The 26,923-nt window shown below is 44.0% G+C and overlaps 1 protein-coding gene across 8 annotated transcripts in view; it reads left to right on the forward strand.

The window, feature by feature from the left end:
• LOC111273981 (uncharacterized) overlaps positions 1–24,167 on the forward strand; it is a 62,181-nt gene extending 38,014 nt beyond the window's left edge. For 4 of the 8 annotated variants that reach the window (XR_002688143.2, XR_015310173.1, XR_015310170.1 and 1 more), the window contains one exon: positions 13,370–14,012. Coding sequence is in view for 1 of the 8 variants with exons in the window: in XM_022856034.2 (XP_022711769.2) it covers positions 18,511–21,876 (3,366 nt within the window). In the remaining 7 variants the exon portion in view is untranslated. Of the gene's footprint in view, positions 1–9,073; positions 9,240–13,369; positions 14,013–18,471 lie in introns of those variants that run through there. The other 4 variants (XR_002688141.2, XR_015310171.1, XR_002688142.2 and 1 more) reach the window with 4 other exon arrangements.
• The last annotated feature ends 2,756 nt before the right edge of the window (positions 24,168–26,923 follow it).

Raw genomic sequence — 26,923 nt, forward strand, 5'->3', positions numbered from 1 at the left:
TATGATTCAAGTCAGTCGTAAGGCAGCCGCACAAGATGGAACCCAACAGGCCGAGTGCCAACAACGCCAGCTTAATGATGATCAACTGGACCTCTTTACCGGGCAAATCACGTCAACAACCGAAGCCTTTTCACGCGTCTGCCTTCCTGAAAGCAACTTAGCACGAAACGCTGCGTGGCGTTTGCTGCACATAATGCATGCGATTGCCAGCAACTGCCAGCGTCCTAAGCTGTGGCCTGCCTTCGTCGAAACCGCCGAGTAACGCCCGTCACAAATGCAGGATTGAGCGAAACGTAGACATTTGGGCACATTTGCACTAAAGAGCGGCCTGCTGTTTGAAACCAGCATAGTTTGCAGAGTGCTATAGAACGAATTTACCCAGACCATGTGACTCATGCACATTAAGGCTCCTAAATTTAAAGCTATTAGTCGCGTAAAGGTGCGTTCAGTCGTTTATACGTGACGCTCACTTAGGGGCGCTGTGTCGAGGGCCAATAAGTGGCGCATATGGATAATTGGCATGCGAGTTTAAAGCAGACAGCTTGCTGCTGGCATAAGGAGAGGAGGCCATACGCTAATGGTCTATCAGAAAAAAATTCACAATGAAAAGCTTATACCGGACGGCAAGGAGGGAATTGTTAGAGATGACATTACATATGTCCCTGAGCTTCTGTACATGTCCCATAAAACTGGCATTTAGTCTTTCGAAAATTTCAGCTCTTTTCAGCTAACGCTGATCTTAGAATTTGGTATTTGTATAGGCTATTCTTCCAGCATGAAATGTTTAGTAGAAATCGATAGGAAATTGTCGAACATGGGTCAAACATGGAACGCTCGAACTTGTTTCCGCAACTTACAAGCAACTGAAAATTATCGGTTTGATTAGAGAGTGGCCGTAACAAAACAATGGGAGATTTTTTCATGCTTAAGTATTCTGAGCTCTACGCTTATGCTACTGTTGCATCAGGAGGCGGACCTTCCAAATAACCGTGTCCATTCATCCGTTTGTCGAGAAGTAGTTTTGTTAATATTACACCATTCCTCTATCGCATAAAAATACACATATTATTCTTATGGTCCAGAGAGTAACCATTGTTGTTAATGTAGCAACCTTCTTTTTTTTGGAAAGCGCTTTCGCTGGAGGAAGGAAAGGTGTCGGACAGCCAATAGAATAAACATGGTCAATTGCAGCTAGCACGAGGAAGGGAGGACTCGTTCTTCGTGGTCCGTTGTTTATGACGTTCTTTTTCGTCTGCAGTTGTCGGACAGGTAGCAAGTACAGCCAGCTGCTATCATCGTGAAGACGCCGAGCGTTTTTTTCGACCGCATCAATAGCAATTGTACGCTGCCGCTTCGCGTGTTCTGCTTCTCATAACGCAATAAGTATAACAATGGTCGCTGCATAACGGCGGCGGGGCCGGACAGTCGTTGTGAGTGCATTTGGCGAGCTTTATAGCCGGCCGCGTGAGCATCACCCCAGACAGATGGAGAGACAAATAGACCTCCGAAAAATCGGGTCAGCAGTGTTACGAAGAAGGCAGCTTGCTTATTTGGTCATATGAGTTGAAGGCTTGGGAGCGCGCAATCGAGCGATCAAACGGCGGAAACAAACAGCACAGGCTTCTAGTTATTTCGCTAGTTGGCCGTTCACCATTTTACCGTCGACCCATTGCGTCTTTCAATGCGATTCTAAATTCGAGGCCCCATCATCTTGCTACGCTAGATAGCATTTATCCCATTGTAAGACCGATGTATTCTATAAGCAATCACCAGTAAATGGCTCTGAGAAGTGGGCACCATTGGACCAAGATGAACACCTTTACTAAACTGGAAGCTTGAAGGCTCAGAAGGTTGCTGTGGCGATAGTACGGCTTCCTGATGCGGCTGCTGCTAGACCAGCATAGTGCCCCTAGCAAATGTTTCCTGGGAGGAATGTCTGGGAGAGGTATCACCTGCTCTGAGCTACAGCCAAGGAGATAAGCTCTGCAGGACCGGAGTACACACAAGCCTTCTTATAAAGACACGAATGGACACGCACAGTCGTCCGCGAATAGACGGACGCCACCAAACTTTGCCACCCACATAACTAACGCAAAGCCAGGCGGTCTACCCTTGTGTGTAACTCACAAGTTGAAAAAGGCCTCCTTCACTTGAGAGGCCCCTTGGTAAATATTGCACTTGAACGGGCTGCCACTTGAAGAAACCAAATGCTAGGCGAACGGAAAAGAAGGAGACCAACTCTTTTCCTTCGTTTTTAGGCCTATGCCTCGCCAGCAGAAAGACATAGAGGTAAATTGAAGGCAAGGGAATATACAGTAGAATTACACAGCTATGCATACACTTATGTATATACAACAAAATTTTTAGTATGTATGAGGACCATAGTCAAGGTAAAAACAAGGTATGTCGAAAAACTATTCTGCGCTGGTTTGATCAGCAACGCTATTTCACGTATGGTGCAATCGTATCGGCTTGCTTATTAGAATGTATAGTGCGCATCGGCTGACCGCAGCGAACGCTACGATGCCAGCTATAGTAACGCTACATAAATAATATCAGGCGGCAGCAGTAACTTTGCCAGAGAGCCGGAACCGAGATCGGCCGGTGTGGTTGCACATAAGAAACCAATAGATGCCCTATTTATAAGTATGGTTGGCTTTTTGTCTGACGGCCAGTTTGCCTTGAACTTGGTTTCATATCAAACGACCACATACTTCCTTCCGTACGTTGCCGGTCGGCCCGTTCGCATGTGCCCAATTGTGAGCGTCTCGGCGGCCAACTACCGAAAGGCTATACCCAAACTGGACTCGAGTCGAGCTGATGAAACATCGCAACCCTATACGGCTTCTTTTTCTCCACTACGGAGAAGCTGCATAGGTCAGCGGTCTGGGACGACAACAGGAGACTTCGCTTTTGGTCAAAGTAGTATTAGGGGCAGGCGAGGACCTAATATTGCGTTTTTGTTGCGATGGCACCATATACGCCCATTATAGGACAAGAACGCAGTCGGCTGCAAAGAAACCAGTACGGTAGTGGTAGAAGCGAAGGCTGTGGCGGAGTATCTGCCAATGGTATGTGACCCCATTTTTCCATCCGGCCTGCCGTCGGAACATCTAGCGAGGCGGCGTGGCGCACGATCAACGTCTAATTCATAGCAAAGGAGAAAAGCGGCTGAAGATCAAGAAGACCCAGTGGTCACGCGGTCATACATTGTGCTCTCATAACAAATATTCACATAGAGAGGCTCGTACCTTTCCGCTATCTTATAAGCAGTTCTGGCTAAACGAGCTCCGTCTGGCTGCTTGAACGTGCAAAAGTTGAAGGGAAACGGACTCCTTTTTGGAAGGCAAGTTCTTTTTGCAACCAGATCTTAGTTAACCGAGCGGGAATATGCCACATTTTCGCTCCACGCGATGCTACCCTTCTCGTTCGAGCAATCCATCTGTTTCTTGTCCCTTCCGAAAATTGCGATATCGTCGCAAACCGCAAAATCTTGAATTCATCTATTGTTAGATTTCAGATTCTCTGATATTCCCAATCTATTCTAAATTGCTCGCGCAGGTGCTTTTCCCGTTGGTGCATGTTTGGCTACGATACAAAATGGATCACCCCTGCTAAACAATGATTCTTCGTAAGAAATGGCAATTTATAGAAACGGCTATTCTCTATCTATATCAGGTCAACCTCTGGATTGGTTTTACAACATAATAAGAACGTTTCATAGATTTAGATACGTGCTAACCTCCGTAAATGCATAGATACTGAACGGATAAACATAGAAATGTGCTCTGTTCTAGATATATGCCATTTAAGTTACTTATTGTCTTAAATTATTTAGACCAGCATTTTCAAAGTAGGCTTTCGGGCTCCGCATTGTTCATTTTGTCAATTCCATTTTTTAATGTGTTTTATAGTTAGAGATTTTAGTATGTCGTCCGGTAAACTTCTTTAGTTAGAACGGAAGTGGATCTTGTACAGTTGTTTCTTGTACTTGACTGTCCGCCGTACAGAAACTTTATGGCTGTAGGAAGTTTCCTAGCCCCATGCTTTTTCGCCAGTATCACAATTTTAGTCGTGTGACTACCCACTGTCTTGCAACATGTAGTGCCACCGTGTTTGCAGAATAGTTGGATCCCGTCCCGCAAGACGGTTTCCTTATGGGTGTCTGCAAGCCGGAACGTTTTCCGGCAGGTCCTTGTCCAACCGACTCATTGAGGTCTTATTAGTAAATAGGGGCCCTTCCGCTGTTGTCGTCAGCGTGACGACATAGAAGACCCTCTCTCCTCTACATGTTCAGTTTCGCACCCATAAGGGGCCAAGCTCCAAACTTCAGGCCTCAGGCTTGCTTGAGGTGTCGTTCGCCAAGACGTTGTTTTCATTAGCATACACGATAAGAAAAACGAAGACCTGCGTAGTTGCAGCATTCTCGGTTTTTCATGGCATATCGTTCAAAGCTCACCTCATAACAGGCGTCGCTTAGGGTTCTCATAAGGCCTTCTTGTATCCTAGTCATCCGTACAGCTGGGTGGACCCAACCCACTCCCCCAGCTGCTATCGTCATCCACTCCAACTCTCGTTTCCTTTAAGCATTGCTAAACTATGTAAGACTATACGCATATAAATTACACTTCGTCAGGCCGAACTCCTCTTGCTTTTCGCGGCCCTCAACTACCATCGTAGTCTTTCCTGCTGTACTGCCATATCTCATTTGCCTCGTCCTTTGTTCTTTCTTTGTATTTTCTGTGCCGTGGCAGCGTCTAGGTATTTTCTTTGGCTGTTTTGTCGACCAACCTGTTGTCGACCCGACCAGCACACACGCGGACGCCGATCTCTCCCCGCCAAAGCTCGATCTTATATTTACCGCCTTTCATCCTGGAGGGTGCATCTATGAGCGCATCTTGGGCTGGCCATGCAAACAAACCAGCCTGTTCTATCTGAATGCTACAATGGCTGTCCAAGCAGCAGGCAGGTTACGAAGGAATAACGAGAACCTATGGGTAGGTTGGACAGCAGCAGCAGCAGCAAGGGTGAATACAGGTTATTCGAAAGCAACATGATGGCGATGGCGACGCTGGAGAACGCAATGCCTTCCAGTGGGATAGGACGCAGCACAAAGGAACAAAATGCCGTATTTCACGCTCCACACACCCACATCATACATCGTCGTACAGAATCTTCCTTCTTTCTAATTTTTCTGCTTTGTGCGCCGGAAAAATGCGGCCGTCCTTTTGACGTTAACCTGTCAACTGGGTAGAAGGCTATGATTTATCGTAACGTTCCGTCTGATCGTCACATTTACACATGCGCATACTTGGATGACTCAGCATGAATCGGTGCAGTAAAATGCACGCATCTACCAGGTTTCCTCTAAGATATGGCTCAGTTTGCTCATAATAAATAGTTTACTCTTATATAGGGAAACTTGTTGGACTATATGTCGAGAGATGATAAAGGAATTCTACCATATTGCAAATAAACTCGTCAAAAGCTGGATCAAGCGCAACTGTTAAAAAAAAAAATAGTCTCAGTCATTATTAGCAAAACAAAAATATTTACATCATGTACTCGAAACGATCCTACGAGCTGATAGCCAGTACATGACCTCTAGCACAGTAATGGCTTTTTTTAAATGATGTGAATATACGTATTTGTTCCTCTAATATAGATCTCATTGCCAAATAATAAGGTATGACGATAAAATGCGCAGGCTTCCTGCCAGAAAATAATTCGTATCCAAATACTCAAAGCAGGTTTAGGTGCCGTAAACAATTCATAAGTCTGAAATCGGCTGTACTCTTCTATGGTCTGGACCCCCCAGTGCTCCACCAAGCCATAAACGACTCGTTGTCAACCATTTTTTCAGGCGCACAGTTTGTCTGGTGCCGTTGCAAACTAGCGTTCCTCTACGGTGATTCTGTTTCAAAAGGAAGCTGAATTTATGAGTACTACATCCATATTTTTCAGTTGATGTACACCAATTAACCTGAACAAGCAAGTTGGTCCGATTGCTTCCGACTGTCATTTCCAGACAGAGATAACTCGTACTACCGAGTGACACTGAAAATATTTCAAGGAGTCTTAATTGTCAGTCATGTTTTGCACAGTGAGAGCCGTCATGAAACGGCTGATCCCGTCTCTGATTTACTCTACTTCCGAAACGACGTTTGCACAAGCACGATTCGAGAACTTCTTCTCAAGTAATGCGATCCTTGCCGTAACGTAAGCCAACTTTACAGTGGCAATTTAATAACATAAGACAGACTGAATAGATATGCGTGGGCTACCTTAATTCGCTTTATAATTTGTCACTACTCGTCGACCATTGCACTTTACTATACTCTATTAGACATAAGCGAAGGAACGTTACACGTGCACGGCGCTCATATTTTCACGTTGACCGAACACAAGGGGTCAGCATGTAAGAACAACATGACTCTATATAGTAATACTGGATAGTAATGCACGACACATGCTTGACAAAAACACCATATGGTAGAATAAACATTGTGCTTACGACTTTTCCATTTTAATTGAGGGCAATATGTACATATTGTAGAGCTTGCTCGTTATATTTGACATGGTACATATATAATTGTTTACACGCCGATGCCTTCATAGGCTGAATGGAAGCAAAGTATTGAATAGTTGACCTCAAGTAATACCTACATGTGAGCCTACGACATAAAACTACCTTACAAAAAACAATTTTATCAACATCACATTGGATTGTTTCCTACAATATATACCCCCTTCCCCCTCCCTCCCTCCCTCCCCCCCTGAAGTTAGATAACTTACCAAAATATCAACTAGTACTTTGGGAAGAAGCTATGTTAAGAAGTTGAACAAAATATATACAAACAGCTTCACTATTTCGAACGGTTTACATAATTTGTCCGCTTACATTTTGAAACTACAAAAATCGTACAGCTTTAAGTATATGAAACATTTTCAAGTTTCATATCTTTGAAAATTATTGACGCGCCCTTTTATACTAGAAGAATGGCATCGAACGGAGTAGAGCCCTTGGCCTGCCAAACAACCTAACACGAAATAACAAAGTAAGCTATAAAAGTCTGGGACCCGAAACAAAAGTCGCTCATAATACGATAACGATATCACTCACGCCTGGAGCGTCAGCGTTGCCCTGCGATAAATAGTTCGTGTACTTAGTCAGCGACACCACTCTGCGCCAACGACATACAAGACAGTGGGCACGCGTCAAGGGAATATATGATTGCGCCTTAGATTTGTTCCCTGTGTGTGGTTTGCAGCAGAACGTTTCCTCAGTCCCTTTCCTGTGTGTGTGTGTAGTTCTATATCAGGAGCTCAGTGTTTTCTTGCTATCTCATTGCCTGAGGCTACGGAACGATATAGCACAATGTATCCATCCTTTCAAATGGCACAAATTACGGGGAGTAGGCCATGGGCCGACCAATATATAAGACGAAAAAAAAAAGAAGTGGCAGGACAGAGCAACATGCCTTTCCTGCATCCATGCAATACCACTACCCACGATAAAGCTGCGTTTATGAGAAGCAGAAAACGCCGTCACATTCAGTTCAGCCTCTGTAATAGTTCGCCACAAAACAGAAGTTATACTATAATTGCGCAAGTGTAGGATAATGACAGCGTACAGACACTGTTAGCTATTCGAGACGTCATTTTGTCGAACGTACTACGAAAGACCGAAGTAGCTTGCAATTGAAAAATACAACAAATTTGATTGACGGGTTTAAATGCGCTCGTTACATTCGATTGCTTTAGTCAAATGTAATGAGTTAGTTTGCTTGTTTTCGACAAATGGTCGATGACAATCTGAAGTTAAAAAATCTATTAAATTTAAAGACTAACATACCATTGCCTGAAAAAATAAGAGACCTTTACGTCAATTTTGACACTAGTTAGCAAGCTTTCCTTTGTCTGAGCTTTGTAGCTTTAGAAATACGAGACAACTTTCAAATCAATATTAAAGCAATCAAGAGGGAATCTATGACAGGCAGGCAACGTCGGCCTGAATACTAAACCTTATACCCTGCATAAGCATAGAATCGATTCTAAATCTTCACCTGCGCTTTAAACATCTTTTTCAATGTTTTTAGCAGTAGATATCGCTCTACCGGCCGACTCAGAGGCTTGCACCTTCAAACTCGATTTGAGATTATCAGGCTACACATGGACTTATCCTCGGAAATACTCATTTGGAGCTAAACCTAGTTGCAAGTTTCCATTGCACTTCTAGGAACGATTCGTATTGTTCGGACAGCAAAAACGTTAACAGTGAAGTGTAGTTGGCACGCGAGTCGCTCTCGTTTCATCTAGATGGCCCTAAGCCTTCATGCTTCAGCGACCAGCAATCCCACTAATCAGGGTTTATCTACTTCATATTCATAGAGCCCTAATCTTTCAGCGCCCATATATAGAAGCTTCCGTCAAAGAAATCGGAAGCCCAGCCTGTTGACTTCGTTCTTTTAGCGTTTCTAAACCAGGGGATCACAGTCTTAGCCAAATTTGAATAACCTCAATGTAATAGCGATTCAGTAATACGCGCCATTTTAGGCAAAATCTAAATATATAAAGAGCATACAGTCGAAACTGCCGGTAGCAGTACGGTCGACTCAGACATTACGATTTTGACAAACTTTTGTATCAAGCTCCTGTTGTACCGAGGAGATGACTGCTACGAATTAAAATGAGTTATTGCTCAGCGTCAAACGTTAAGAAAGTAAATTGACTGTCAGCTAAAAAAGCTCTAAAAACTATTTGTTTGTAAAGACTAAAACTTTATTCGAAGAATCACGGACGCGCACAAGGTTGCTGATGTATCCTTATGACATTTTTGGGAGAGTAAAAGTTACAGAGAAGTGGCTATTTCTTGCAATAGACCTATTTTCATATGATATGTTCCTGTCGTATATAGTTAGTTTACTGTTGCAGTTGGAGTTTTCTTTCTGAAAGAGGCAACATATCTACGATAGCAGTAAAGAAGGATACAAGTCCCATTCCCACGCTACAAACTATCCTCCTTCGAAGATAGTAATCGTAAAGCGCTCTTTGCTTCATTCCGTTGTTGAAGCAAGCTGGTAATACATGCACGCTGCCCTAGATCGCAAGAGAGTGTCTACACGTTCGTAAAGTGGTTCCGGTGAGACACAATAGCGTATACAGACATCAAAACGCTTACGCCACTGGCAGTTTCTGCTCTCAGTTAAAGAACCTGCAGCTTATAGCTCGAATGGAAGGTAACTTTTGTGGGGTTCTGTTAGGTGAAGATTTGCTTCGTGCTCTAACCCAGAAACTTTCCGCGTTTGACTAGCTTTAGCCGTCACCTTTCTCGACGACATAAACACAGCCGTTTCTTTAATCCTGCACCAATAGGGAACAGCGTCCTCATGCCTTGTAGTTTCAACAAACAATGATATCGTTATCGTGTACAACTTACTTGGCTAGCTGGCTACATCTCGTAGAACATTTTGCCATAAGTACTCTACATTTAGGCTTTGCTTTTTTTACTATGGAATACTTTAAATAACTGTCACTGCATTTTATCTAATACATTCCGTTCGACCTTTAACTGTAGCTCGAACCTAGTAACAATAGGAACGACAACAATACCAACTCGGTCAGCCGGTGTGTTCCATTAATCAATGTTGGTCATGCGTACTGGCTAATCTACTGCATGTTCCTGATGCCGTTCTATTTTACACTGAAGCCCTCAGAGTGCGACGTCAACAAATTGACGTGGTGCCTTTTATGAAGATTGTCTATGGCCGGTTTAGCTGGCGCCTCTATCGGTTAGTGGCTAGATAATCGCTTGGCCCGTTAAATCCTTGACGGAGGTCATTCTTTGACCTTGACGGTGCCTCATTCACCACAGCTCTCTGTGTATGACCTACCCTAAGTAGCTTCTGCTCGACTAATAAAGAAGGCCTTTCAGGAACTCTCTACAACTCAAAATTAAATGCCTATTATCTTTCAATTTTTTAAAGTGATACTATTATGTAAACTTCTTATTATTATGTAAAACATGTTGCAAAATATAACACAGTGTACTTTGCTTTGAACGGTACTATAACGATTAGAGCTTATGAGCAACAATGCTTACAATAAAATCAATGGGCTAAACGAAGTGTTGTGCAGGAAAACATTTTAAATGATTTTTTTTTTAAATAAAAAAAACATTTCCGTAATATGTAGGTTAATCCCTCTGACTATATTACCCTAGTATTCAGCCTAGTCATGAGAAATGACTATTTCATTACGTGTTACATCGAGAGATGGGCTGATTATCCACTCGACACTGTCGAGAGGACGATAATCATTGTGTCAATGGGTTCTTTCAATAGTGACGACCTACTGCTTGACTCTGGTTTCTCTTCATCTTTCGTCCTTTTTTTTTTTTTTTGCTAATCATCAATGAATTGGATCTCTTGACATACGGGCCATCAGTCAAGCATGATACCCTATCTACTTAATGATCGCTATTATAGCGAATACTTACGAAGATCGGTATGCCTTTCTTCTTCCAGTTTTTTACACCTCGCGTAATATCACTATAGACAGTAACGCAACAACGGCTTTTGCAGCGGCCATGGCCTCTCTGCTACTTAGTTTTACGGTGATGGTATTGCGCGAACATTCATTCCATTGGCCTCGCAAGTGAAGCATTTCAGATAGTAGTCGCAACAACATAGAATAGGCACGAAAGTCTTCATAGAGTTGTTGTATACTGGCCAGGAAAGCCCAGTATTCAATGGCATTGAGTGACATTAGTGGAACGACGCAAAAAACAGATTCATGAAGATCACCGTCACTCGTTACTTCGTTCGCGCATATCATTAAGAGCAGAGGCGGTCAATAATGAAACCAAAGGCTGGGTGAAGAGTAGGGCAAAAAGGCACCGTTGGCACTGGGAATGAACGCTTCACGAGCTCCTTAGGGTATCGGCCTCATCAGCAGCACAGACCGCCACCCGCATTCAGTCGCAGAACAAGCCGAAGTTCGCGTTGTAATTGCTTTCATCACTGAATTATGATGATCATACTCATTATAAAGAACTAACAGAGAATGACGTGACTTGAGAGGGTGAGGCTCAACAATCGTCATCTGTAAATAGAATCGCAAACCAGTACTAACAATATAGAGCGATCTTTGTCGAAAGCATCACTAGAATAGGCAAGAATAGCGCATATTTATATACCAATATGGTATTCTTGATCTGTTAGAATTTTCCACAGTATCGTTTCCGTGGTCGTACTTTCGACGGTCGTGCCGTTATAGTACACTGACGCGTTTATCGATGCCATTTTACATCATCGTAGCTACGATGAAGCAATTTTTTCATGTATTACAGGATGGCATATTAACCTATTAATTCTGTATATCGGCAGGTTTTTGGCTGGGTACAGTCAGCATACAATAGGCCGGATTTTTTTATGATTGCTTCTCTATCTGGCCAGTTCACTGGTTCTTGTCGAGCATAGGATTGCTCTACATAACATAATGATGAGACCCAACAGATATTAGAAAAAATTAAATTACAATGATTCCACGTATAATGTCGTATGTTGTGTTTTTTTGTTAAACATGCGCATGATGCCTAAGCCCCATTTTTTTGCTATGAAAACGCGGACGGAGATTATATGTCAGAGTCTGATTAGTTATATATTGTACATTTTCGTACCCCTAAGGGAATCGCTATTTTCGTATGTTCAACCTGGTCTGTTTACAGTTATGTGCTGGAGACCATAGAATGTTGGACAGTAGCACATGGGAATTTTATTGGATTTCTTGCCCCCTCAGACTGCGGCAGAAACCTATTGTCTACCCGAATAAAGGCTGAAGTCACGTCTGGGTGGGCAATGTCATACTCGACGACACATTGACGTTTTTCGGCGGGTCAGACGTTTGTTTGTGCTACTTCGAAATGCATCGAAGCGTGCCACTACGTAAGAGGTGGAAACTTCAAAGGTACCTACAAATAGTACATTTGTGAAAGAAGGACGTTTGAAGTAGTGCACAGGCTTGAAGCCTTGCCAGGTTCTTCGGACTACAGGCTTTGCAATGTGTGCTTCTTGTTACTTCTACGGCCAGATACTAAATGCTCGTCGCTCCGTCCTACAACTGGCATGAGCGTTAGTTGTAGTTAAGCTACGTGAGGGGCTCTTCCTTTTTCGTCTCAAGGTGGATATCTCTTCTCTTGTAGTAAAGCGAAATGGGACTGGGTCAGTCTTTGCTTCTTGCCCAGTGTGCCCTTTCTGCTGCCAGGCTAGCTTGTGTGTGAGTCGTCCGTGCCTTGGGGAGCAGTGGCATGAAGCCCATTACTTTATTTGTTCTGCTAATGCTCTCTTCGTGTACGCAGCAGGAGGACGGGCCCGACCGGTATGAAGCGGAGGTTTGCTTAGTCATTAACGTATATTATAGTACCCCCTTAGAAACGTGGATAGGCATTCGTACATCTAGCCATCTAGCTGCCACACCTTCCATCGCCTTCAACATTGCTATCGCTTGCCGCTGGTCAGTGCAAAGCATTGCATGTTATACGCGACGTATTTTATATACATTTCTGTTTCATTAGTTCTTGCGACTTGCTATTGAGTTGCGACCACTACCGTGACAACTGGTTATGTCGCGAGTGAAGTAGGCGATATAACCAAAGCCCTTTTGCCGAACACTATGACCCCTCTCAAAAATTAAAGAAAAAAATAGTAGTTGTCTCTTCTGATGATGTGGCACTTTTACGTGCGTTTGAATAACGCGCATCCGCTGTGTTGTTCCTTTAACCATAACGACCGATATATCCAATCGCTCCTGTCGCGAAACGATGCATAGACTCCATCCGAACGTGTGGTGGCCATATAAATGTTTTTATATTTGTCTTCATACGTCCAGACTACACCTAGATATACAGGGAAGTACACAGTTGTCAAACAAACACGGCTAGATATGTCTCACGACCGCAGAGGCATACATTTCTGCTAGCCAGCAAGCTAGTGACTGCCGTTGTGGCCATACGAAGTTGGCGTAGCTGTAGGATTACAGTGTCGAGCAAGGAAAGCGTGCAAAAAGAAAATCACCGAGACACATTAAGCAAGACGAAGTGAGAAGCGACATACTAGATTCATAGCCGAGGGCATAGTGACATCCACTATAGGCAACCACTATTGTGTACCGATGTAGAACGACGACCAAGCAGCGAAAGCCTGCGTCTATCTCACTGCCGCCTATAGTTTCTCTGCACTGCGGCCTCATCCCCATCGGTTTCCATCCCGGCTTTTCTTCCCCTAAAGCCTGTGCGTGTCTTGGCATGCCAGGATTTGTTTTATGAACTGTGACCACCGCTAAATCCCATTACATTACTTGCTCCTTGCAGACTGTGTACTTCTTTCCGCCGTCTAGAAGATTCAGGAGGGGACCAGGAAAAGAGTCGGTTGGCCGACAGGCGAGGATAACGAGGCAAAGACTAGGAGAGAACGAATGAAACGACACAATGAGAGAGCACAAAAATGAGGAAAATGAGTGAACGAATGTGCGAGGGGGCTTCGTTGGCTGGTGGCCCCTCGACATTTCCTTCTTAAACAACACACCCTTCTACCCGTCCGTCCGTCCTTCCGTTCGGTTCTTCATTCGTCCGCGAGACATGACGACAAAAAGGAATTCTGAGCAAGCCCCATACTGGATTTTAGTCAACTAAACCGGGAAAACCTTCGCGAACTTGAAGCTTGAAGTTGGATGAGAAACCGAAAAGACTCGACACGAATACTGAGTGACGACGATGAAGATAGGGACGTAGGGACGGTTGGGTGTACATGTGTGTACGTGCGTTTTTACCTAGCAGGTCGCTCCGTTCCGTGTATAATTATAATGTCTACATTATTGATAAGAATCAACGGTCTATATAGTTGACATATTTTAAATTTGAGTTTTTTTACTTTGCATTTGTGGCTTTGGGAGGCATACTGCAGATAATAAAAATAAAGCATTGTCGGTGCGTATTAGTCACCTATGGAGTAATAATAATTGCTGCAATTAATGAAGGTTCTAATAGTCGCTAGCATAAACTTGCGATGTAGAGATTCATAGATTCGAATACAATGTGTTTTCATGTTAAAGTTTGTTGTAGCTAGTTAAAAAAAACTTTTAGTTAGGTACATAGGCTCATAGCATAAATGCCCACTTGCAAAGAGTAAGCAAGTTCTTTTTTTCGACAGCAAAATGGGTACTATCTGATAGACAGAATACTTACAAAATTTAAATTGATAACAATTTTGTAATAGATTTGTAAGGAAGGGTCGAAGCTTTATTTTATATGGCCGATATAGCGGTCAACGAAGGCACATTGACATATAAAAGGCTCCAGCCTAATATACTTGCACCTTCTATTGCATAGGGTATTAATACCATTTCTTTTTTAATTTTAGAAGCTAAGAATAGCCTATGTTATAATGCATCGAATGACTATGTCTAACGAGCGACGGATATAGAAACAAAAGAACAATATTCCTCTCTTTCTGAGTCTGTCTTCTATTGGATTCTGTGACAGCCGCCTGTGCACAATTGAGTAAGGTAATTACACTTACACAAAATAAGTTGAGATAATTTGGGCGTAAGCATTTAACTTGAAACTTGGATCTCACCATTATAATGGAATGTCTTCCACGTCGTGATACTGCTCTAATGTCATGCAAACGCTCGAGGGTTAATTGTCTCTAACTACATATGTACGGATACCGAATACTGGCCGTCAAGTCTCCTCTTTGCCACCGTCACATGGCGTTCTGCACTTATGGTCGGCGCGGCACAAGCCCGCTGTAGTCACTGTAATCGACCATGGCTGTATGTGTTATTATAAGTGTGACCCACTCCCCAAATACCCACGAGAGCCCAGTGTCTCCCCCATGTTCACTTCCTTCCCTCCCAATGCTTCCTTAGTTTACATGCTTTGTACTACCACTACCCGGCCATGGAAGGCATATATCCGTCGGTCGGTCTCAGGGACTAGGCTCGATTTGACCTAGCCCCTATCGCTCTCGGCTGCCGCCATTGGCTGGTGAACCGAGCCGAGTTAGGGCAATTGGCAGCTGGGGTGCGGTCCTGGTTTCCGCGTGGAAGATTCACGGTGAACGAAAGAGGGTCAAGAGGGGAACGCTTAATTAGATTACGATGATACGTAGCAGACAGGAACGATCCTGGTGGCCATCGATAAAAGTTCGTTCGTTCGTCCGTCCAAGGGACCGGCGAACTACTGGACGGCAACCAGCCTGTCGCCGATATGATCGTAGCGTCGATGTTAGTGGCAGAAAGCCACGGGCCCCGAATGAGCGACACTGTGCCGTTCGTGCCAGCAGACGATGTTATCAAAGGCCAGGCACTTGTATTTTCCTATTTCTACTACTTCTACGACACACCATATATCACCGTGTGTACGCACAGCACTGAATTAGCCGTGTAAACGATTTCTGTTGGATCGTTTGCTATACCGCACGTGTACGCACACGTATATACGCGCAGTCTGGACAAGTCTGGATCACCACAACAGTCTCTGTAGCAGTCGGAGTAGGCCGAGCGATAGGATGAGCGGTACTAACGTCGTCGCCGACAAAAGTATAACAGCAGTGTAAATAACACGGATTACCAATAGCACGTATATTGTCATTGTTGTCTGCATCTTTTGGTCGACCAGACTGCCGCCTACCGTATTGGATTGCGTCCCGTTAGGAAAGATGTGTGCTCGCTCGGATATAAATTATATATTTGTACATTTGTGAGTGCAGTATGTGTGTTCGTCTTGCGGTCATCTTGCCTGCTAAGTAAACAAGCAACAATTCGATATTAGCCGACCCGACCGATACGGGCTGAGTTGACCTACACATTTACAATGTATACTACGAATTATTGTTACACGTAGAGGTACTAGGGGAAGTGAAAGGTTTACAGCTAACATCTAAAGCAATATGAGCGCAGTATGTTCGTATACGCACGCATATACGGATATGCCACTAGGTATACAAATACAATCAGTTGCCCAAAAGTTTACGATATGTCATTTACAAGTTCTTCTGCCCCCTTTATTAAGCTTATTGACATGTTTCGACTCGCCCCACCTTTCTCCTACTGACCGCTTTACGATGCCACTTCGGAGAGATACAAACAAGTCAACCGAGGGGTCCCAAAAACGATACAGTGGTGCTCATCATGATGGTGTCTTCCCAATTTGGAAAAATGAAAGCGTCTCCCTCTCCCCCAAATTGGCTCCCCAGATCTGCCACTTGACTATTTCTGTCTTATTTAATGAAACCAACTTACACGCTAACCCCGTCCGAACCCAGTCCGGTAGGAACATAGCTTTGTTTCCTGTTCTTTAGGAAAACCAAATAAAGGTGGGTGATCCCAGTAGCTTAAAAGTGGAGCTTCTAACACTTGACTATATAACAAGCAAGGTCGCGTACGCATAATACATCAGAGCTTGTCTGTAATGTTCCAGGTATCAATTTTTAAGCCTCTATCTGTCTTACGAATTACGCCAGGAATGGAACGAACAGATACTAGAAAAGCCCCTTATTGGGATAGTGATGTAGGTAATGGTGATGATGTGACCGTCTGAACCCCTGACACCGCTGACAGTCTTGTGAAGTAATGTTCATGTAATTTCGGACCTTACTGTCTTGATGATTCCGTACTGCTGAACTGGCCACCGACCTACGAAGAGATGTCGTTCGGACCTAAGCGTCTATCGAAATTGGCTGTAATGTGACATCGGAATTTCTCCCAGTTCCTCCCTGCGAACTGGTTTCCACATTCGCCTCTCCTTTACGACAGCTTACCTTCGAGAATTGACAAGCCCATGGGGATTGCTTCTGACAGCAGCCTAAGTAAAGGCGACAGCAGCAGTGCAGTAGTGATATTGGGACTGGCCTATATTCCTAATGATATCACCACAACCAAATACTTGGCTAAAGACGTTCTGCCAGGGGCACTGCCAACTGAGCGTAATTCCATCCAACTGTTGTCAAATGCTGTACCGTTTTTTAGTTCAAACGCAAAACAGAAATACTGATGTAAATACACGCCAGTAACTTCTTGTTCCTCCTAGGATTATTCGAATTAATGTGACCAATATACTGGAAACGATGCTTGTTGGCAAATCAAATCTCAAGTCAAAGTATGTTATTCGATGTCACGGTTTTCTCATGAATCGTCTGCTCCCTCGTCTTGATGGGTGGGGTGGTAGTGGATTGGCTTTTCCCGTATCCTACACTCATCGAGTCCTCGTTGGAGTTTCATCATCTTCGAGGCCCTGGTACGGGCACCCACTTGCTGCCCACGAACACCCCGGGGTCCTGAGCTCTCATGGCTCACATGGCCGGAACCACATCTTTCCTGCCAGCCCATGATCGTAGATGAGCTAGCTCGTTGCCGTCTGATTTATCTTCTACCCCTTAACCATCTTTAGGCTAAATACAGATCCACTGCGAAGAGCTGCAGAAACTTAACGAGTCTCGATTGCCCCCTATGCCGCTAAAGCGATCCAGTTTCATCCGTTTCCTTCTGGGGCAAAAGCTAGGTTCAGGCACTTTTTCCAAACGCCTCGGGGTCTGTAAGCCTTCAGCGGAAGTTGCGATGATAGCAAAAAGAGAAATACGAAAAAAAATCAGCCTGCAAAAAGTAGTCGCTAGCTTATACAGACGTCGTCCTGAGGCTTTATGTGGTTTCTAACAAAATGCCGAGCAACATCCATGGGCATGTCCTGCAAATCGTTGTCGAAAATTTGCAAAGAAATCCAGAACCAAAATGTTATATGGATGATACATAACCTTTTTCGCAGAAGCCATAGAGGAAAAATCCTGGCGTGACGACGAAACCCACGAAGCGGTAATCGATTTGGGGGAAATTTGACACGTTGCTGTCACTATCGACCAAAACAACACGAATAGAGATTTCCTCAATCCTCTTCTGTCTTTTCTGAGGTCTATGCCCATAGAGAGTTTGTTAGCCCTGTCCACATAGAAAATCCAATCTCTAGACCTGCACTATTCACCAGTCTGTCTGTCTGTCTTACTGTTCTTATCGGCAGTGCCTCTCTGCCATGAGTCGAGCACACAAGGCGATGCTCAGGCAAATGTCACCTGAGATAAAACAACATTCTAGGCAAACAAGATCACTTCAAGGTGGACAGACGTCTCAATCAAACAATAATTTAACATGCGAATAATTATTTTGAAGAGACCATGTACACTACGTTCAACGGCGTATGCATTCAACATCATTTGTCTGATTTTCGAGGGGCTTAGATAATGCCAAATGATTAACTTTATCATGAGACTTGCTAGTGGCTCAACCTAATTCTTACTCAAGGAACCCCCATCATTAAGTTGAAAAGGGTTACCCTGTAAACGACCTGTTCCTCAAAGTTACAGAATGGCCTAGCGTAAATTGTGTCTGACAATGAATTCGGTTTTATGTATGTTGTTTCAGGAGAATGGTATCCGGGTTGACGAGGAACGACCGGCGCGCATGAAGATGCGTCTCGTCGGCTGGTCGGCGTTCCGTCTTCTTCTCCTTCTTGTCAATGATCTTCTTGTTAATGTCAAGGCACAAAACGCTACAGCGTCTAGCTTAACGGTTACGTCATCTCGCGTTGTTGGAGTAGAGAATGTACATGCGGACTGGGCCGCCCATCTTACAGAAAGTCCAGTTGCCGCCGCCGCCGCCACTTTAAATCAGACACTGTCTTCTAAGGACCTGACCCAAGTTGCGGCAAGCCTTACAAGGTATGATAAGAAGGAAATCCTACAAAACCAACCCACACTTTTCAACACAGCATCGGGCCAGGTTCCGGTCTCAGCTTACAAAAAAACAACATCGGTTTCCACAGAAAGACCGCCGAAGCACAAGAATATCGAATTGATCACGCGACGACCCGATAGCGACAGTGAAGACAAAGACAAGCGGACGCGCTACAGAAAAGGGCAAAAATCTCGACCGACAGAGCCCGCACAAAATGACGGACCCCATCAGGATTCACAAACAACATGGACCCATCTGCCTGATAGACATCAAGCGAAGTGGGGTCTCGACAAGAAATTATCGCAAGATACTTCTTCTACATGGGGCTACAAGTTTCGCGTTCAGGAGCCACAAAAGCCAGATTTTCGTAAAGCTCGAATTGAATGGGGAAAATACTGGCCAGTTCATGTTTATTCGACAGGCGGCCTATTCGCTTTCTTATCGGTCGCAAATTTTTGCCAACTTGTCGCCAAATTATTCACTCCTGCTTCCTCGTTATTGATAAGCAAGGGGCGCTTTATGTGCGTCACTATATTTCTTCTCACTGCCACATCACTTCGAGCAACGTTTCTATTAGTCGACCCATATAACGCGGATCTGACCTATCCGGCCGAAGCAGTACCTGTTCTTGCAGACCTGCCTTTGCTATGCATTGCAGCGAGCTTCGCCATTGTTTTTTTGTCTCTGCTCAACATCACATGCGTGCGTTTGACGGCGAAAAATTTGCAAAACAATTGTGTCTTAGCCCTGATCATAGTGCTCGTGTCCGGTGCCGCTATAAGCTGTGACGTTGTCGCTGGCGTTTATCCTTTTAGGGCGTCGATGCGTCTGATTTCTATCACGATTTTTACGAGTTGGACTATTTTGATGGTCTTGTGTTTTTTGTACGTCTTTAAGGATATCAATAGGGCCGCTAGGCGGAAACACGGCGAAAGTCTTCGGGCCACTTTCACAAAGCTTCATATGGAGGGTGCTGATCTGCCGCATAAGTTGCCTCGACCAACAATTTGTGTTGCCGTTCGAGTAAGTCTCATTAATGCTCTTTTATTTCTAGCTCTGAATGGTGGCATCATTTACGGTCTCCTTGCTATCAACGGGGTGTTTAACGAAAATCGTCGACCGGCTGATCCATGGCCATGGTGGAGTCAGCAGCTCGTGCTGAGAATGCTTGAATTAACCCTCTGCATCCTGCTTGGGTATACTGTCTGCCAAGGCCAAAGCGAAAGTGATAACCGCAGCGAAGACTCAGTTCCAGAACAAAAGAGCCCAGGCTGTCTACAACGTCTGTTTAGCTTAAATTACTGCTGTTGCGAAAGCAAGGACGTAGTACACAACTATGAGTCTTGTTCTGATATTGTCTACGGTTTTCGCAATGAGAACTTCAATACATCGCTAGACTTCTCCAATGTACCGACTGCGCTAACGAACAGGAGTCACGCATGGGGCCGTGGCCAGACCACAGCTCCATTTACGTTCCAAGGACGGTCTGAGGAAAGCGCGGCAAATAGTGCTCGGTCGCATACTCGAAATTCGCTGTTGGCGCACCCTATCCAAGCGCTCAGCTCATTAGGATCTGGACGCCAATCGAGAAGCGCGACGAACTCAACTGTTGAAAGTAGCCAGCGTCACTCGACGATCTTATTCCGCGACAAGTTACGTAGGGGTACAACTCCCGCGGCGCCTGTCGCTGAAGCTCCTCCCGCTGATGAGGAGGATGGGGAGGGTGATGACGAGTCGATTAGGGCGAGAATGGGCTCTCGAATTCATTCAATCACGGAGGAAGACGCAATGCTTTTGAGTTCGCCTTTTTTCCCGCGTTTTAAGCGCAGTCATTGTTCAAGTCTCGACAATTCAATCGATGTCTCCAGTGATCAACTGTCCTCGCTAGGGCAAAGCGGACCTGGCGGAGAATACGTCGCACATCATCACCGACGCACGATGGCAGGTAGTACGTGCAGCAGCGAGTCCGCTGCTAATAGCTTTGACGTGGCGTTCTTTCTTAATTCGAACCCGTACCTTAATCACTCGCAAGCGGTGGCTGCTCAACGTGAATTTATGGAAAGGCTAGTGCGACATGAACAGGAGCGTCACATGAAGCGAACCACGCAAGAAGATCGCCGACGCTTTCTTGAAGAGTATGAGCGCATACAGGAAGAGATGCAGCGGGGACGCGTCCCTGTGGACCCCGAATTGCGCAGCATCTCTCCCATAGTGAGCGCGCGATCATCGTCGAAACCTAACGGCATTCGACCGCGCCTCAACAGCACGCAAAGCGACGAGCAAGCCTGCAGTACACAGGACCACAGCAGTACCGAGAAGAAAAATCATAGTAGTCATCATCAGCAGCAATATCACTCGCAGGACGAGCTTCAATCCCAAAATGAACGGCAGCAGCCTCAGGAGGAGGAATCACGACAGCACAAGCCATCGCGACAACACCAAAATCAGAGTCAGCAGCAGCAGCATCAACCCCCATCGTCCATGCACAAGATGAGCCTCGATCTGGCACCGTCTGGCGTTGTGGGGTCACTGTATCCAGCAGAACAGCATTCGCAGCATAACCGAGCCATCGGCCACGGCCCCCGGTGTACAACGACGACCACCGCCGCCGCGGACGAGGACATAACGCCAGACTCGGCCGTCTACCTCGACCTCCACATGTCACCCTCCGACGATAGTCGCGACCTGCACACTATACACAACTCCTTTAACAGTCTTAAGCGGGCGTCGCGCAGTTTTCTGAGCCGCATCAACTCCACGTTCTCGCTGTCCAATAAGTCCTATGCGCCACTCGAGAGTGCTGACGAATGCGTGACGTACTTCGGCGCAGGGACAATGGAAAAGATGGACCGACGACAGCGGCTGCGTGCAGCGAAATCGGCCGACGCGCTCGCCGGTGGCCGCGGCGGAACCGACATGGATTTCGATCCCGACCACGATCACGAGCACGACCACGACGACGACGACGACGACGACGACGACGACGATCACGGACTGCAGCACGGAGACAGTGGCCTCCTCGTCGAAGAAAACTCTCAGAGGAGCTCCGTGCTCTGCGACAGCGCCTGCCAGACCGAACCCCTGTGCACGTAACAAAGCGCAAGTGAAAACAAAGAGCGTGTAAAAATAGAGCAGCGGTATAATACAGCACACGGTAGCTCACGGTGTAGCATCGTGCACGATACAACACCTCGTTCAGTTGTAGAGAAAAACAATGGCCAAAATTGGCAAAAAGATCGTTCGCGATTATCAAGTGGGTCCTATGTTTGACTCTATGGTAGACTGAACATAGAGACAAATTAACGTAGAAGCGGCAGCCGCACAATAATAGTTGTAGAACAGTGCAGAAACAGAAAAGACGCCAGTCAGAGACACTGTAGCTGATTGACTGTTAATGAGCGTAACAACAGTCGCTTAGGAGTTCAAGAAGGGATCGGACGGCGTAGATAAAAAAAAATTATGTTAAACTTTGCTGAGGCCAACGCTGTTTGAATGACGACGGGGAAACAAAAGAAACACAGTATTCCTAACATTAGTTGTAGTTTAGAAACCTATGGCTGTGTACCCGTAACAGCTTTGGCAAAAAGAAATGTAAAAATTGTTGTTGGTTTTTACCGCTGATGATCTGTATACATGTGTATGTATATGTCGATGAGAACGTGACTGTGGGTATATGATAAATGCGAGCGAAGATGAGCGTATGATTGAGGGAAATGCTGGAATAACTGATAAACTGGCTAATTCGGTTGGTGGGAATGCTTCAACAAAACTAGCATCAATCCTAACCGGCTATAGAAGATTATCAAAAAATGTATATTTTCATTATAAATGCCGTAGGGAGGACGCCGTACCTCTAATCCGATACACAACGCGCAACCCTTTTGAAGTTTGTGAAGACTGCCATATTCTTTCAGCGACAAAATAAAGTGGTTGACAAAACACAAAATTCACCTAGCTGACCCACTCTGACAAAATTATACCAACTATGTGAGCAACAACAAACTCTGTAAACGTGTGTATATATATATATGTAAAACATATTTCGCATAATATCATCACAGAATGAACTTCAAATTATATACGAATATATGCATACACACATTTGTGTCGAAAAGAAATTTTAGATATGATACGACGAAGTCCTGAAAAGGAGTTACTTCGAGCGAGAGAAGGCCCTTTTTGACGCAGGAATTCACGCCCGGCCACGCCGCTTTGGCGATGCTGAGCGAAGATCCCTTCGAGTACAAAGTCACAACCGGGAATATGCGCGATGGTTGACAGGAAGAATTGTCCCAGATCAGACGCACGGCTCGAACAAGACAGACGAAAAAGCCTAAGTGTTAGACAGAAACAAAAAACAGTCGAGGCAAGTGAAGAGAACACTATATTCCACACCTGTGGCAGCCTGCAATTGTACTAGCAAAAATAGAGCTCTGCGCGAAAGCGAAGCTTGTCAAAAAGATCCAATTTGGAACGTGTGAAAGAAATAAAAATGCATGAATCCTAGCTTGGTTCCAGTATAAAGAAGGTGACGCGCGTACCCATGTCGCTCACACAATCATCCACTCATATAGACATTTTGCTAGCGCCATCCATAGTAAAGCCATGGATCAAAGTCCAAACTGCGAGCCGCCCGTCAGCATCTGTCGCATTGCAAAACAAGGACGTCGATATACTGTCATTCACTACCACAAGCGTGTCGATATCCATCCAAACGACATTTGTTTCGCGTTCAAAAGGTATGGTAACTTAAAAGGAACCAATATATATATACATATATATATATGTGTATATATATACATATATATATATCACTAAAAGTGCAAAAATGTGACGAAAGTGTCAGGAAAAAATTGCAATTCGTACTGATGTCGATCGGGTTTTTCGAGTCCGTGCATACTTTGAGAGTGACTGAAAACGAGCACGGAATGTGTAAGCTAACACGGACAAAAAGCTAATTGGCTAAGGTAGACAGCACCGGGCAAAAGGGCTGGGTCGAAAAAAAAAGGCCGATTAAAAATGGACGCAGAAGAGTCAATATCGAACAGATATTCACACATGTATAAATCTATAACACTAGGGATTAATAGCAGAACAGAAGAAAGCCGGAAAAACGATGCCGAAATCTATCAATGTGCCAAAGCCATATGCGTAGAAAAAAAGAGGGGAAAAAAGAATACGCAGAAATAAGAAAAATCACCTGATTCCACGCAGGCTATTAAAAATTATGAGGATATTAACGGGCTTCGAATTCATGCAGATAAGCGACATGTGAAACAGAATATCGTGTAAACAAATACATTATAAACTATAGTTTCCAGAAAAAAAAAAACTGTATTTTGTCGTGTGTTCACTGTAGCGTACATGCACGATAAATAACATAAGAGGAGTTACTTATAATTGTTTTCTATTGCCACATTAATCATGCCCATTGCTGCTAGTTATTATTGAAAGATTATTAGATGTAGGTTAACAAACAAAATAGGTTAGGCGGCACTTGGGATAGTAAGGATATTGGACATCGATTACAGACCCTTATACATGAATGAAGGCCATGCACACAGATTCGTCGGGTTTCTCGTATTTAGTAGAGTGCAAAGGTCAAGTAGGCATACTAGTTAGAGGCTGTAATTATCCTTTGATTGTAGTACCCTTAATAATTAATGGTCGGAGTATCATAACCTTACCTTGTAAAAATAGTGTAGATTAGTTAACTTATCTCTAGACACATGTACGACATAGAAGAAGTTCCAATATTGATAAATGGTTCCGCTCATATCGTCTGTTCGTTCGTCAAAGAAATGCAATTATATTAATTCTGGTAAATTAACTTGCGTTAGGGTTGTTTCAGCCAGCATCATCTGCATAGGATTGAATGCTTAAGTGCGTCGCCTTCAGGCATTAGATTAAACTTGCAGGTCCACTAAACCCCCCGTTCCTTGAGTAGTACATGATGAAGGCAGCTATTTCATTATACAATGGGCTTATCGTACTTGTTAGATGGGCTTGTCTGGTAAGTAGCTTCCTGGGTGTCGCTGTAGTCTGCGAAAACCAACTTTCGCCTTGTGTAAGCAGTGCCGGAAATTATTTGGGTCTCCATTGGTTGGGTCAAGCTTTGCTGCCAACTGATATCGGGCTCTCTACAGCTGCATCCTCTCCCATGGCAAATGACAGCGTTGTGAGAATACAGTTGATCTGGGTGACGGCTCCAGAGTACACATGTCTTCGAGTGAGCATTTGAAGCTACACGGATTTAACACCAGGTACAACGCTGCTCTCTATAGCTACACAAGTACAACGATGCCAGCGCAAATCAAGCGTGATTTGACAAAAATGCTTACTAATCTTTCCTTAAATGGGCTAAATATATACGACTTTATTGTTTAATGATTTCGTAAAAACAGTGAGTAAGCTTTTTTCCTTTGAAATGACTGAACATTTTTTTCACGTCACTTTAATAGAACTAAGCTAAAGTTTTCAAGCAGTTACACATTTCAGCACAATCTGAAAAATTAATAGCTACTTCATTTTCAGGTGCAAACATTTCAATTAACTGATTCAAATAAAAATAGAGAACCTGCAGAAAACGAGATCTGCGATTTATTATACTTGAACAAACAACTCTGCAGAGGTGCGGCGACCTTATTTGCATAAATTCACATCTACTCTAGAAAAAAAAAAACCCAAATACTGGAAGTTCAATTAATGCTCAAAACACTGTCATCAAATGCAAGTTTACATACCTAAATAGGGTACTCCGTAAGTTTTGCTCCTAGTCATCATTACAACTAGGACCTTCACTATTCCAGGAAGACACAATAAAGTGATTAGCACATGACCTCAAGAATAATAATCTTCAATGATAATAAATTTCCCTATGCATCTAGTAGTCTGCAGGTCGTACTTATGCGCCAAGTTCAGTTGGAAATAAAAACGTATACTCTAATTCTAGTACCTGCATCTGTCACGTGGTGTACAGACGTCGCTAGAAAATATCCCCATCAAGAAAACAGAAGAGAAAAAATGTCCTCACGCGAGTAGTAAACTCTTCTCGTACCGAAGCCTCTTTTCCAGTTCGATGCAGAACGACATCAGTGACCCCTTCTAAAGGTCTTTTTGGTCTTGAAGACAACCACATCATTGCAAAGTATCCTTCAAAATCCGGCAGTTCTCAAATTGCTGGATTTTTCGTTATACATCAAGCTATGCAGGGCACTGGCTGGACAAAAGTAAAATCGCACAGCGTTGATGCGCTTACTTTACTATCTAGCTCATTTCCAATGCAGCATATGGCAGAAATAAGGCTTTTGACAAGGGCAAGGAAACAGAATCGAACCTGAAGCGTGTCCGAAAATGCGTTTGAAGAACTAAATTCAAAAGTATGACATAATGGTATCAAAAATCACTACCGAAGCTCATTATTGTTTGTTGACATATTCTTTTTGCACTAGTGTTTATAAAAAATGAAAACGGTAGAAATATAAATAAACGTTAGCATTTACTGGCTTCCCTCCTTCAGGCCTTTGCTTACAACAGCCTTTATAGCTTCCAATTCATAATCACGTTATTCGAAAATTGGAGAAATAGAAGAGCACCCTGTAGACGTATCATATAGCGATACGGAAATACATACGCAGTTTAATAAAGATATTTTATTAACGCTAAAGCTATGTGCAAAGCTAGTAAAAAAGTCGAGCAGAAACTAACCCTTCTGCTCGAGTTTTGAGCGGTCGAAGTTTGAACCTTACGATTTTTTTATTAGGCAGAAAAAAAAATGTGCGCTTTTTTAAGAAACTTCCTTTTACCACTTCCCCTTATTTCTTGTTTCTTTTTGATATAGTGTTTAAAAATATGTGTTGCAGCGGCACTATGTTTTGAGCATAATTTAAATTCGAAAGAACTCTTCAAAAATTGATGTTTCCGGCTAGAAAAGTGCATTTTCGACACCTTGAGACGTCGCCGGAACAGCCTAGGACAATCATCTTGCGTTGGGTAACGACGCTATCGCTGAAAGGATGGCTCAAGAGTGGTTTGCTAAGTTTCAAGAGCGCATCTGGGACCTAAAGGGCACCCCCCGCTGTGGCCAGCCGTCTTAGTGTGACGGCGATCATCCAAGGGTATTTTTGAAGGAAAATGGTCG

This window comes from Varroa jacobsoni, unplaced genomic scaffold (assembly GCF_002532875.2).
Source record: "Varroa jacobsoni isolate VJ856 unplaced genomic scaffold, vjacob_1.0 scaffold_242, whole genome shotgun sequence".
NCBI lineage: Eukaryota > Metazoa > Arthropoda > Arachnida > Mesostigmata > Varroidae > Varroa > Varroa jacobsoni.